Below are 13,100 nucleotides of genomic sequence, written 5' to 3' on the forward strand. Positions count from 1 at the left end.
GGCCGTAATTCGATAAAATAATCAGATTGTCATTGTTTTCTGTTGGAAGAGATCTTTAATTAAAGCCAATTTTTTATGGTATATAGAAAAATTAAAATTGTCAGTCCGACTTGGAATGGGTTTATGTGTACAAAATAAAATTAAAAATAATAATAAAATCTTTTTTTTAATTTTTTATGGAATTAAATATTTTATTTTGTAGACAAGAACTGAAAATAGTTGATTTTTCAATTTAGTAGACTTCATAGTTTTTTTTTAAATTTTAGACATTACACAATTTTATAACCACTGTAAATCAACTGTTTAAATTATTAATTTAAAATATGCAATCATAAATACACCTAGACATCAAAAGCAATATTAGTGTAAGCATTAAAAAATTGTTTTAATATATTTATAAAGCAATATAACTATTTGTTAAAGATAAAAAAATTAATTTATTTAATTTTAAAGCTTTCAATTTTTTTCTTTATTTCTGGTAGGTCCTTTAGCAATGTGGGCTTGCGACAATAAAGTTCTTTCCAATGGAAACTTGCCTTCTTCAAATTCTTTAAGCAACATGTTGGGAGCTCAACCTTTCAGACCTCAATCTTCAATCCTAAGTATGATCAATATGTATTTTTTCATTGTTTGGAATTTTCCTAATTGGTAGAAACTCAATTTGTTGAAACTAATTAATAAAGATATTTTTAAATAGGCTAATGATTTTTGTTTAATAAAGGTAAAAAATTGGCAAACAGTTGTTGTATATACAAAAAAAATATATATAGGCTATTTAAAAAAAAACAATCTTTATTAAAGGTCAAAGTTTAAACCTGTCAGACCAGCAAAAGGTTTTAGTTAATGGAGGAATTGCTGCTCTACAGCAACACCAACAAGAAGCCAAAGAGAGACAAGTACTCAGTTTGCACAATATTACTGCTTAAATTTAAAAAATACTAACAACCACGTGACTAAACACTTAAATCGAAAAGTTTAGCATTTAACTTTTTTACTTTAGTAACAATGCATCAACAAATCGACATCTAAATAGCCTACTACTTATCAAATAATATTAACTTTCTTTAAAATTTTTAATTCGAATTTGAATTATATATATACATAAAATTTTAACATTTAATGGAAATTTTTATGAAAACATTGTTATAACATAGATGGTAAATCGAAGGACTTTAACACGAACTGTGAGTTGTGGACATTTTTCACAGCAAACTCCTGTTCCTTTAAGACCATCTGCTCTTAACCAACATAGAGCCTTACAAGTAATAATTATTTTTTAATGATAATGGGCAACTTTTTTAAATTTATTGAATACTGCAGCTGTGTTAGCTTGTTATTAATTTACATGGGTTATTGAAAAGGTGTCTAAAATGAATAATAACTTAAAAATACCAACTCACACTATCACTGTATTTTATTTAGTTTTCACAACATTTTTTAACTGTAGGATAAAAAGGTTTTTACCTGTAGACACGCTATTTTGTACTAAATTTTCCTAAATTGTTATTTTAATGTTAACAATTATAATTAGAATAAGTTAGTAAGATAAGAGAAAGTATAAAATGTTTATGTCAAAAGTTGCTTTAATCTTATAAATAGAAAGACAGTAATTTTGATTTTTACTTTGTCATAGTCAACAAATATCTAATGCCAAAAGAAAGAAGGCACAAAAAATTTACAAGCAACATAGAAAAGACACAAAAATAAGAAGTAAAATTTCAATTTATTACGTACAAACGCTTACAAATTTTTTTAGAGATCAAATAGTTATGATTCACCCATGGTAAATGTATGCGGTGTCCGACCCCCACCCTGCACTTCAGCTTCAAATATCTCAGTAACGTCCAACACAAGCATGAACTCGACTGACACCAGTGGCTATCGCAGTCGGGAGACAGGAGTGGTTGAAAAATTACTGGTTTCATATGGGTTTATTAAGTGTGCTGATCGTGAAGGTCGATTGTTCTTTCATTACAGTCAATTTCATGGGGAAGCTCATACTCTTCATATTGGAGGTATTGTCTAATTTTTATTCTATTAAATTAAACTTAATTTCTGTTTGGTTATATATTTAAACTTGTTATAAAATCATGATTTCTAATCTTATGATGCTTATTATAAGTCATAAAAATTTAACAAAATTAAATAATGATTTGGTAAAAGGGAAAGGGTTAAATAATTTTCTGACATTTTGTTCTGTGCAGATTTTATTTTAAACTTATTTTTGTATTTTAAAGTTTTTATAATTGAATAATGCTAAAAGTTTAAATCGCATTCGCATTATCAAATATGTATATACTATAGTTATTTAACCTAAGCATTATTTGGTATATGTTTCTGCAATTGTGTAACATGTGGCTTTTTACTTTTAATGTTTTATCACAAACAGTCAACTCATTAATAATGAATTCAATAATTGGTGTTTAAAAAAAACAATACCAACATTTATTTAAGGTATTGGTAGGCTTCTTGTTATGATTGATACATATCTTACAACACAAATTAACATTTTTTAATAATTTGAATAGTTGTTAAAATTTACCAAGTTTAAATGATGAAGGATATATATAGACTTTTATTAAATAACATTATGAATTCAATAATTGGTGTTTAAAAAAAACAATACCAACATTTATTTAAGGTATTGGTAGGCTTCTTGTTATGATTGATACATATCTTACAACACAAATTAACATTTTTTAATAATTTGAATAGTTGTTAAAATTTACCAAGTTTAAATGATGAAGGATATATATAGACTTTTATTAAATAACATTATTCAGGCTCCTGTTTTTGTCTCTGTTACCTTATATTTTTATTCAAATTTTTAGATGAAATTGAATTTGAAGTTTCAATGGACACTCGAACAGGAAAACCTGTTGCTGTCCAGGTTGTCAAATTACAAAAAGGAACTGTTGTCTTTGAACTTCTGAGCGAAGATCGAATCCTGGGTGAGGTGACCAACCCTGCCCCACCTCTATCTTTGGTCCCAGGCCAGGGTTCTTTTAGTGTTTACCCTGTTGGCACAACTGGGGTAGCAGGTCATGGTTATCGGCCAAGTGAGAAAGGAGAAGCAACATTTTCAGCAAAACTTGGAAGCTTGTCATATGAAAGAATGGGGGTAAAAAATGTGTTTTAAAAAACATCCTGTGTTTATTTTTGTTAAAAAAAAATGAAAAACCCATTACTAATAAAAAAAAGGTTAATCATACTTTCTGGATCTTTTGAATTTACTACAAATTTTTTATTTCATTTGTTTTAGGAATTTTTCTTCTTGCATTATTCTGCTAATGATCTGACAAATCCAAATTTGTTACTACAACCTGGAGATCAAGTTTCATTTAATATTGCCACAGAAAAGAGGTAAATGTTCTTGTTAAAGTAAATAGCAGTTGGTTAAAATGTGTTTTAAATTATAATAACTATAATCTCATAGCCCATGTTTACAATACTTAAGATTTAATTGTAGTAACTTGTGAGCAAAAGGAGTTTATTTTGTTCACACAAAATTTTCAATGAACATTTCTCCTATTCTAAAATATTCTCACGGGGCTATTATGCTTATTATTATATTTGGCCTCACCTTAAAGTTATTAATAAACACAATGATTGAACTTAAATATTATCCTTTTCGCTCTTAAACATAAATGACTACATGGCTATTAAAAGGTATACTCTTAAGTTACCAGGCAAATTGGAATTATGTAATTGAAATAATTAATTAAAATTTTAATTGTTTTGTTTTTACCAATACTTTAACTATAAATTTTTTTTTTATTTCAAAATTAAATTCATAAAAATGTTGTAATTTTTTACTTAATTTTTCCATTTTTTTTAATAGAACTGGTGTAATGAGAGCAAGAAAGATAACTTTGGTCGAGCGAGCACCTCCGATCAGGTTTACTGGGATTGTAACTGCCATGAAGGAGTCATTTGGGTTTATTGAACGAGCTGACATTGTCAAGGAGGTAATATTATTTAAAAGAAAATTATATTCTAATATTGACAACATTTTAACAAAAAAATAGATATTTTGGCTTATTAGATGATATATGTATTGACTTTATAGGTTTAATTTTCATATAATAAAGGTCAAATTTACAGTTTTCAAAATAAAATATATATAATTGCTGTTTGCGGTGTAAAGATAAATTATAATGGGATAATAATAGTTGCTTTTTGTAACCTTAGTATAAAAAATAAAATGCAGCTTACAACTAGTATTTAATAAGTAAGGAAACTATCTTATAGGTATATTTACAAATACTTTTACTTGTTTTAGATTTTTTTCCACTACAGTGAGGTTTTATCCAATGTACCTGACTTACACATTGGTGATCATGTTGAATTCAGTATTCAGGAACGAAATGTAAGTTACTAGTACAAATTGCAAGTTAAGATAGTTGCCCCGCTATTTATAAAAAATAGGAACCAAACAAAAACTAAGATAAAGGCCTAACACTTGCTAGGCTAAATGAACTCGATCACTTGTTTTAAACTATAGGTAAAATTGTATTTCAAAGTTTTTGTATATATATAATATTTATTTTTTTTTACAAAAAATTTATTTAATTTATGTTGTTAATCTTAATAAAATAACTATTCACAAATTTATAAATTGTATATACGTGTAAACAAAGCATTCTTTCAACAGAACAAAGATGTAGCTACAGAGATCAGACTTCTTCCGCTTGGAAGTGTGCAACTTGAGCAAATATCAAACGACTTGTACACTGGATTTATTGAGAAACCGCTGCCAGCAAAAGCACCAAACAAGGTTGTCAATGAGGTTTGTGAGCTCTTGTGTGAGGTGGTATGATAGGTTGTTGGTCTGTTATATTATTATATAGTTCGTATTTGAGTGAAACTGATGTTTAATTGGGTAGTGGTTGTGAAAAAAAAATTTTGGAGAACGTAACCAGATGCTTAAATGTTTGGTGTAATTTTTATACAATAAATTATTTTTTTGTTTAACCCATCGTTGAATTTTTGTAAATCATATTAAAGTACGCATTTAGTTTAACAGTTAATTAGCATCTTTTTTTTCAAAAGTGGTTTGTGAAAGAAGTTTAGTTAATTGTAGCTAACGTAAAATTTTGTAAATTTTGTACAAAAAATCTATACAAGGATGTATGATGCAATTTGATTTAGATTAGTGGTTTTTAAACTGGTCTTTAATGGTTTTTAATAAATTTTAGTCAACCATTGCTGGTGGAGATGCACCATCTCCCACTCCAAACCAGAGTTTGAAGAGTAATGGTCAGATTGCAGTAAATGGTACTTCACCACCACAACCAACCCTCACACTAGCTGGTGTTATTTCTTACATCACACCATTGGGTGATGCCTGCAAAATACGGTTTGGGGAAAAAGACAGAGCTGCTAATTGCCTTCATACCCTATGCCAGGGCGACAAGGTTAGAAAATTTGTGATTATTGCCATGTAAGAAAAGCAAAATTAATAAAAATACTTTCCAAAATATATTTTATTTTAAATTTAAACTACCACACATTTTTTGCAGGTATCATTTTTGACAATCACTGACAAGAGAAATGGTCAACAAAGAGCTGCAGGTGTAACATTGTTGCTTGATGATACTTTGAAAATTTCCAAGGAAAAACGTGAACAAGTAAATAACATGTTTGATTTATTTTGAAATTTGTAAAACTTACAAGCTGCACTAAACATGCATGCTTTAAAATTACTTAACATCAAATTATAGTCATTCATTTAAAATTATACAAGTAAATTTTTAAGTTTTTTTTGAATTTACAACGCTTTATACTATATTGACTTTAAATTAAAAAAATTTTACTTATTTTAAAACCAAATATTTAAAAAAATTATTATACTGAAATTTATAATGGGACTAATATAATTTTTAGGGTATTGTTGCTGCTGTAAAAGAGGGATTTGGATTTATTAAATGTGTGGAACGGGATTCCAGATTGTTTTTCCATTGTTGCGAGTTACTTGATCCCACCCACCATGTCCGAATGTCTGATGAGGTTGAATTTACTGTTTTGCTCGACCCAGTTGCTGAAAAACAAAGGTAAAACTAATTATTGCAAAATTAAATTTAAAAAAGAAATTTACTTTGACAAATTTAAGAAAAAGGGTTTTAAAAAACTTCTATTAAAGTTGTTTTTTAAGTTATAAGTTCCTATTCAGTGTGAATCTTATTTTTTACTCTTTGCTTAAAAAATTTTATATTTAAAATAAATTTTTTGTGTTAGTTTTAATTAAGCATTTATTTTAGCATTTATTTTAAATTTTATTTTTTGCGGTCCAAATAGAATGCATGCAACTCGCATCAAGGTAATGCCAAAGGGAACTGTTGTTTTCCACACAATCGTGGATCAAAGTTACATCGGAATTGTTGAAGTTTTACCAGGTTCCTCTCCCAATGTTCCCCCTAAAAGGTAAAAACAAAAATTTTTATTTGAAATTTGTTTAAGTTTTTAGCATAAGCTATGCATTAAATAATTTTGCGTAAACTATGTGTTAAGTAAATTTGATATGATAAGGTGTACAAATGGGTAGTTTACAGTATTTGTTGACATTTTAGGTTGGGTAAAAAATGTTAAAAAGTACATTCGTTTGGGTATAATTAAAAAAAACAGTATATATTTTATATTTTTTCATTTTATCTAAATCCTTTAAAATTTATTTAAAAAAATATTTGACCTTAAAACTTTTGAAATTGATAAGTTGTTAAAAAAAGGTATAATTTGTTAAAAACTTTTTTAGTCCAAGTGATTGCCTGTTTAGTCCAGCTCTTGGACCAAACCCAGGAACAATTGTTTACTCAAGTAAAATAGATGGCAAGGATGAGAATAATGATGGAGTTACCAGAATTCAATTTGCTACCAAGGATTTTAAAGAATGGATGGATGCATTGAGCCTAAAAGTTGGAGATAGTGTAAGTTAAATAAAGATTTTTTGTATTATTTTAACAAAATTTTATGATTTTGTATTAAAACTTTGTTAGAATTTGTTAAAGTTAGTTTAATTTAGATTTTTTTGTCAGTTTAAATTTTAGTTTTAATGGGATAAGATTTAAATAAAACCTTTTTTGAAATCTTAAACATTTAACCTAGTGCTTTATTTAATTTGCTACTTAGGAACTAAAATGGTATATACACATTAGTTATTTTTTTTTTTAATTTAAAAATTGAATGTTTTATGCATTAGTTTTAATAATAAAAAATATTAGGCTAAATAATATGTTGATGTTTTGGAAGAAATTTTTAAAATCTGTTTTGAGATTTTCCAAATATATGCCACAGTCAGTTTTTTGCTGTTTATCTGATTGGTGTTTGGGCTTGGCAGTTTAAACCATTTAAAACACCTTGCTGAAGGCAATGTAAATCGATAATCTCATGCTGTAAAGTGAATGGTTTTAATTACTTCGTTATGTCAGTAGTTGAACAGGGTTATACACAAGGATTTTCTAGTATAGCGTGATAACACCTCCATGAATAAAAAAAGGTGATGTGAAAATTATATTAACAACATCCTCATCTTTCAGGTTGAATTTCACATTTGTGAGGTGAAGAGAACAGGAGCACGTAGTGCAGTTGATATCTCAAGACTTGCTCCCTCCAACACTGATGATGGAAACACTCAGATGTACAGAAGACGAACTCTCAGTCAAACCTTATCGGCTTCTTCTCTGAAGCTTACACCCTTGTATGAAGAAGGTAAAATTATATAATTAAAACCACTGGTTTATTGCATTATAAGGATCATTTGTTTTTTACAACATTTTTTGCAACACATTACATTTTAAAGGATTTAAGGAATTGTTTTTTTAAATCTTATTTTTTGAAAAACTCTTTAATTTATTTTTATTTACTTTAAATCTATATGTATTCTGTAGCCTTTTAACAGCTAAAATTTAGTTTAAAAACTCTTTATGTTAGGTGTAGCACAAATGTATCTTTTTTATTTAGATTAATACAATGTTACAATTGTCATTTAAATTGTAACGGGTTATATTTTTATTAAAATTAAGGTTGATTAAAATTATTTTTCAGCACAAGTTCAACCATTCCACTTAAGCAATGTGCCTGTTAAAAAAGGGGGAAGTTCAGCTATTACTATCAAATCACCTCCAAGGTAAAAGAAATTTATTTTTAGTATATTTTACCTATCTTTATTCCTTAAAATAGATTTGGTATTAAAGAAAAACTTTTTTGTGTTTAATTTTAAATCTATGTTGTCAACATACCTTTTCCAAGAAAAGAAAAAGTTTACTTACCTAAATTTCCAAAACTTGCTTACTAAAATAAAAACTTTTTTTTTTTTTTAAATAGATCCCAAGCTGAAACAATCATAGAAGCACCTCGACAGGATTCATCAATCATCAAATCTCAGGCTAAAATAAATATAAATACTGAGGTTAATATGGACAAAATTTCGGCTTTACCTAAAGAACAAACTCTGGTCAGTGGTATTATATTTATAAGCTGTTATTCTATAATTAATTTTTTTTTTGACTGTGACATTATTTTGTTAACTTTAAAATTTAATTTTAATTACTTACTTTAGTGTTTTTAACAACAATTCAATTGGTATCTTTTTAACCCAAGTAGGTTCAATAAGTTGCGAGTCAATCTTTCTCTGCTAGTGTGATTGTCAATTTGTACTTGCATTGCATTAGACCCTAATTACTATAGTTGTCCTTTAAAGATTTTAAGTCAACTGAAACAAGTCTATTTTACTTTATTTTTATTTCTAGATCCAAATTTTATTTTTTTATTATTATAGGTGACATCGAATAAATATGGTTGGATTAGCACACTCAAAGATACATTTGGATTTATTGAAACATTTGATCACGATTCGGAGATATTTTTCCACTACAGTGAGATGATGGATCCCATGGAAAAATACAAAGCATCTTGTCCAGTTGCCTATGTTGCTGGTATTAAAGGTAAAAAATGTTAAATTGGTAAGTTATGTAAATATGGTTTAAATTTTGATGAAGAAACATTTTTTTAAATTAAACTTTGTTTTATTTACTTATCTCACGGGATTTTTATACCATAAGCTGTGATACTTTAGTGTGGGTATTTCATGTATTAGTACATAAATATGTCTGTAATTATAATATTTTAATTTTTTTCTAACTTTGAATTTTTAGAAGAAAAAGCTTGTGCATTAAAAGTCAAGGTTATAACATCAAGTCTGCTTCCAACTCAGGACATTATTGATACCAAAGTTATCAAAGGTAATTACATTGCAATTCCTGTATTTTTCAATTCTTTTTGTAAGTTAAAATTTTACTTTTTTGTGTATGAAACTTTAATATATTGCTTTACAATAAATTAATTTGAAATTTATCAAAGGTATTTACATTGCAATTCCTGTAATTCTCAGTTCTTTTTTGAGTTAAAGTTTTACTTTTTCAAATATAAAACTTTAATAAATCGCTTTACGATAAATTAAATCTGAAATTTGTGTTTAACAGGAAAAGTTTTGAAGCCACTTAAGTCTGTTAACCCAGGTCAATCTAGTTACCAAGGTTTAATTGAATACAAAGAAGCTATTGAGGGTAGGTTTTATAATATTTCTTGCTTAAATATTTCATATAAATTTGCTATTTTCTGTGTTAATAAACAAACTTTTGTATAAGTATTAATTTTTTAAAATATTTTTTTATTTTTTTTTAGATGAGACGGTGATAAAGACAATATCTTACAGTCCACTGAGTCTGAGTGATAGAAGAGATTTTATTCAAGTTGGTGATAAAGTCACTTTCCAGGTAAGTTGGTCATATATTATTTAAAAAAAAACATCTTTACTGATGTATAGCTAAATATATAAATTCAATTTTTTTTTTGTATGCAAAACCTGTGCAAATATTAGTTTCAAGTTGCCAATTTATTATGACAATAAGATTGCACCCTTTACAGCAATTGACTAGTATTTTCAATAAAAATAGTTTTTTATTTATTTAAAAAGTTCATATTTTTGACTTAATAATTATGGTTTAAGAAGCCTTGGGTGTTTTGCCACGAATTGGTAATAATATTAAACTACTGAAGCTAAGTCAAAATTTAATATATTTTTTCCGATTACTAAAATAGTAATTTTGTTTTTAGATAAGCAGTGATGTGAACAGTAACACATGCCGTGCAGCCAACATTAAAGTCAACAGGGAAGTAGTGAAAGCAGTTGTGGACAGTATTAAAGGAGACGTAAGCAAAATTTTTGTTTTTTGATTACTAGACTGTCAAAAAAATAAACTGTTTTGTACTTTCACTTTTCTGACAGTTATAATTATTTTTTTTTAATAATCATACAAAATCCTAATAAAAAATTTTAACAATCTTTCGGAAGTTTGGGTTTATCAACTACGAAGTAAAAGGAGGGGATGGTGGAAGTGGAAAATTGTTCTTCCACATGTCTGAAGTCCGGCAACAAGAAGGAGAACAAATTACTTCCGGATCACTTGTTGAGTTTTCTGTCATTTACAATCAGAGAAGCGGTTGGTGTTTTTTTTTTTTAATTTAGAAAATCTTTGAATTAATCGATTTCAGAATATTTGTGGCGTTATTTTTAGTTTATTGACATATTTTTTTTTATTTATAAAAATTTAAATTAAACTTTTTTTTGTGTTGTGAGAGATGGATGATAAATTTATGTTTTGCTACAGTCAATTAACTTACTGCTTATTTATTAAAACAATTGAAATTATTATTAATTGCATTTTATCATTGTTACTGGTTTAAAAAAGAAGCAATTTTGTTTTTTGTAACAATGATCTTTTTTTTATTCACAGGTAAATTTTCAGCTGCAAGAGTGAGCTTGGCTGAGCCAGCACCGAAAGAACAAAGACCAGAAAGGTTGAGGCTTCGTAGCACGTGTGACAGCACCTCAGGACCAACGGTTATGGTTGTACGCCAACCCAAAGGACCAACTGACAATTCCTCAGTAAGTAAACCATGGCAATTTTTATTTTTAGTTTTAAGTTAATGTGTTTAAATTATTTGGTATTTGTTTTTTAAAACTTGGGTAGTTCTTGTCTTTTTTCTGTGTTTTTTTACCTATTGCTTTAGTGTATGTAAATTTTATGTGGTACTTAATATAGATAGACTGTTTAAGCTCTTAAAAATTTGGGTAAAACACTACACCAAACCACATAACACAAATGTATAGGCAAAGAGTTGGGTAAATGGTAAATACCAGCACTGCCTTTAAACTTGTTTGGTTTATTTCAATATTTTATTTTAAAAAATTAACTTATTTTTATTTCAGGGTTTCAATTTCAGCCGAAATGTGAAGCCAGATTCTTCAAATATTGCATCCGAAAATATTTAACTTCAAAGTCTTACGGTTTATTTTTCAACATTTCTTCTTTTCTTTAGTGTATTTGTTCAAAAAACGCTGCCATGTTCCGTTGTAATGCAGTTAAACTTAATTTCCCTTAAAAGTTATTCCGTTAGGTGCTGGCAGGACATATTTTTACAGCCAAATTCATATTTTTCCTATGGTTAAAACGTTATTGCAATCTTCAGTATTTTTTGTTGTGTTTTTTTTTCGCTGCAAGATGTTTAGTTGTGTTTTGAGTTTTGATTTGTTTTTGTATACGCAGCGAAACGCCAACGAACCTGATATGTTTGTTTGTGAATTTTTTTTTTTTTTGAGATGTGTCTCTGTAGTTATTAACGAGATTAACACCAAACTACTTTGTTCTAATTTTTTAACCACGCTGCCGAAAAAAAGGTCAACGCCTCATTGAAAACAAAACAACGAAATTCTTAAAAATGAAATTTATTTAAACCTTAACGCCTTGCATAACTTCATGTTTGTCTCAGTTTTATTCAAGGCAAAAAATAGCTCCTGGTTTTACGAGTTCTACGGTATTTCATTCACACTGTGCAAACAAATTAGCTAGCCACTTTTTTGAAGCGATTTCAGTCCTGTAAAGGTTTTGTTAATCGAATTTTGCTTATTTACCTGCTGTTAGGCAGCAACAGACTGCGGTTTGATGAATTGTTTATTTTTTGCACCTAACTTTTGGTTGTTGTTAATATTTCATTCTACCTATTCGGTTGGTGCTTTTCCATTTAATATGCTTTTTGTTACCACTGTTTTGTTAATGCGTTTCTTTTTTTTAACTTGTTCTGTATATATATACTACTTATACTCACGAGTTAAAAAGCCTATAACTTTGTTATGTTAAATACTTTGTTGGCAATATTACATTCTTTATTAGTTACCATACAAAGTAATTTGTTTTTTGAAATTAAACGCTGCTTCTGACTACATTGGTGTACTTTGCGTACAGTGGGATTTAAAAAAAAACTTAAAAATAGACCAGCAAATACATTTACAAGGTAGGCTCTATAAAGTACTGTAAATTTGATACATATACCGAGGGTAATTAAATTCAAATGACAATAAAAATTAGTTAGAAGAAAGAATTTTAGAAGTATCACAGTCACCACCGTTTTGAACTTGGTATGTTGCCAAATTTTTTAGGAATATTTCAGATACAATTAAATTTTTTTTCTCCGCGCAATCTTTAAGTTTTTTTGTAAGAATCTCAATTTGATTAAGGTCTTTGGTCTCTAATTTAAATTTCATATATTCTTCAACAAGTACTTCGTCTTTTATCTTTAAAGACTGTGGTTTGTACAGCTTATGTGTTCTATTTAATGATCGTAGTTCAGTTATTTCGTTTTGCATTCTTATACGCCCAAATAAGTTGACCTTTTTCCAAAAGGTTTTGTTGAAATGGTTGTACAGTTCAATATCCTTAAAAAATATTTATTTGTAAATTTAGTTTTAATACAACAAAAAGTGCCTTAGGTGCCTTTTTTATAATAAAACGCTTTTTTGTCAGAATAAAGTATTTACCAATTTAAACATTTTGTTGAAGTCTTTTAGATCTTCGCCGGCTAACTCAATCTTTGGATACCCTTGGTTTACCCTGGCTGCTTCAGTCATAAGATCTTCATTTTTTAAACTTAATTCATACTACAAAATTTGTTAAGGTTCCGTCAAGATATAATGATTAAATTAATGTTATTTAACTTATGGAGATTTTTTTATAAAACAAATTAGCCCGATTATTTAAGGTTTTTCG

At 27.8% G+C, this 13,100-nt stretch overlaps 1 protein-coding gene across 2 annotated transcripts; it reads left to right on the forward strand.

Annotated features, from left to right (window-relative positions):
• The first annotated feature begins 264 nt into the window (after nucleotides 1–264).
• Nucleotides 265–12,271, forward strand: LOC145764236 (cold shock domain-containing protein E1-like). 2 transcript variants are annotated; one of them, XM_082575851.1, is made up of 26 exons: nucleotides 265–365; nucleotides 483–602; nucleotides 802–896; nucleotides 1,155–1,262; nucleotides 1,757–2,015; nucleotides 2,832–3,121; nucleotides 3,263–3,363; nucleotides 3,842–3,968; nucleotides 4,283–4,369; nucleotides 4,655–4,789; nucleotides 5,199–5,417; nucleotides 5,523–5,630; nucleotides 5,887–6,053; nucleotides 6,298–6,423; nucleotides 6,752–6,923; nucleotides 7,533–7,704; nucleotides 8,041–8,122; nucleotides 8,320–8,449; nucleotides 8,774–8,939; nucleotides 9,150–9,236; nucleotides 9,477–9,560; nucleotides 9,679–9,770; nucleotides 10,111–10,206; nucleotides 10,349–10,496; nucleotides 10,791–10,942; nucleotides 11,267–12,271. In XM_082575851.1, exons 2-26 carry the CDS (start codon nucleotides 494–496, stop codon nucleotides 11,327–11,329), a joined length of 3,375 nt encoding a protein of 1,124 aa, XP_082431977.1. In that variant the 5' UTR covers nucleotides 265–365; nucleotides 483–493; the 3' UTR covers nucleotides 11,330–12,271. The 2 variants fall into 2 exon arrangements, with proteins under 2 accessions (XP_082431977.1, XP_082431978.1); XM_082575852.1 differs by having other exon boundaries at nucleotides 4,655–4,777.
• Nucleotides 12,272–13,100: the final 829 nt, after the last annotated feature.

This window comes from Corella eumyota, chromosome 1 (genome assembly GCF_963082875.1).
Source record: "Corella eumyota chromosome 1, kaCorEumy4.1, whole genome shotgun sequence".
Lineage (NCBI taxonomy): Eukaryota > Metazoa > Chordata > Ascidiacea > Phlebobranchia > Corellidae > Corella > Corella eumyota.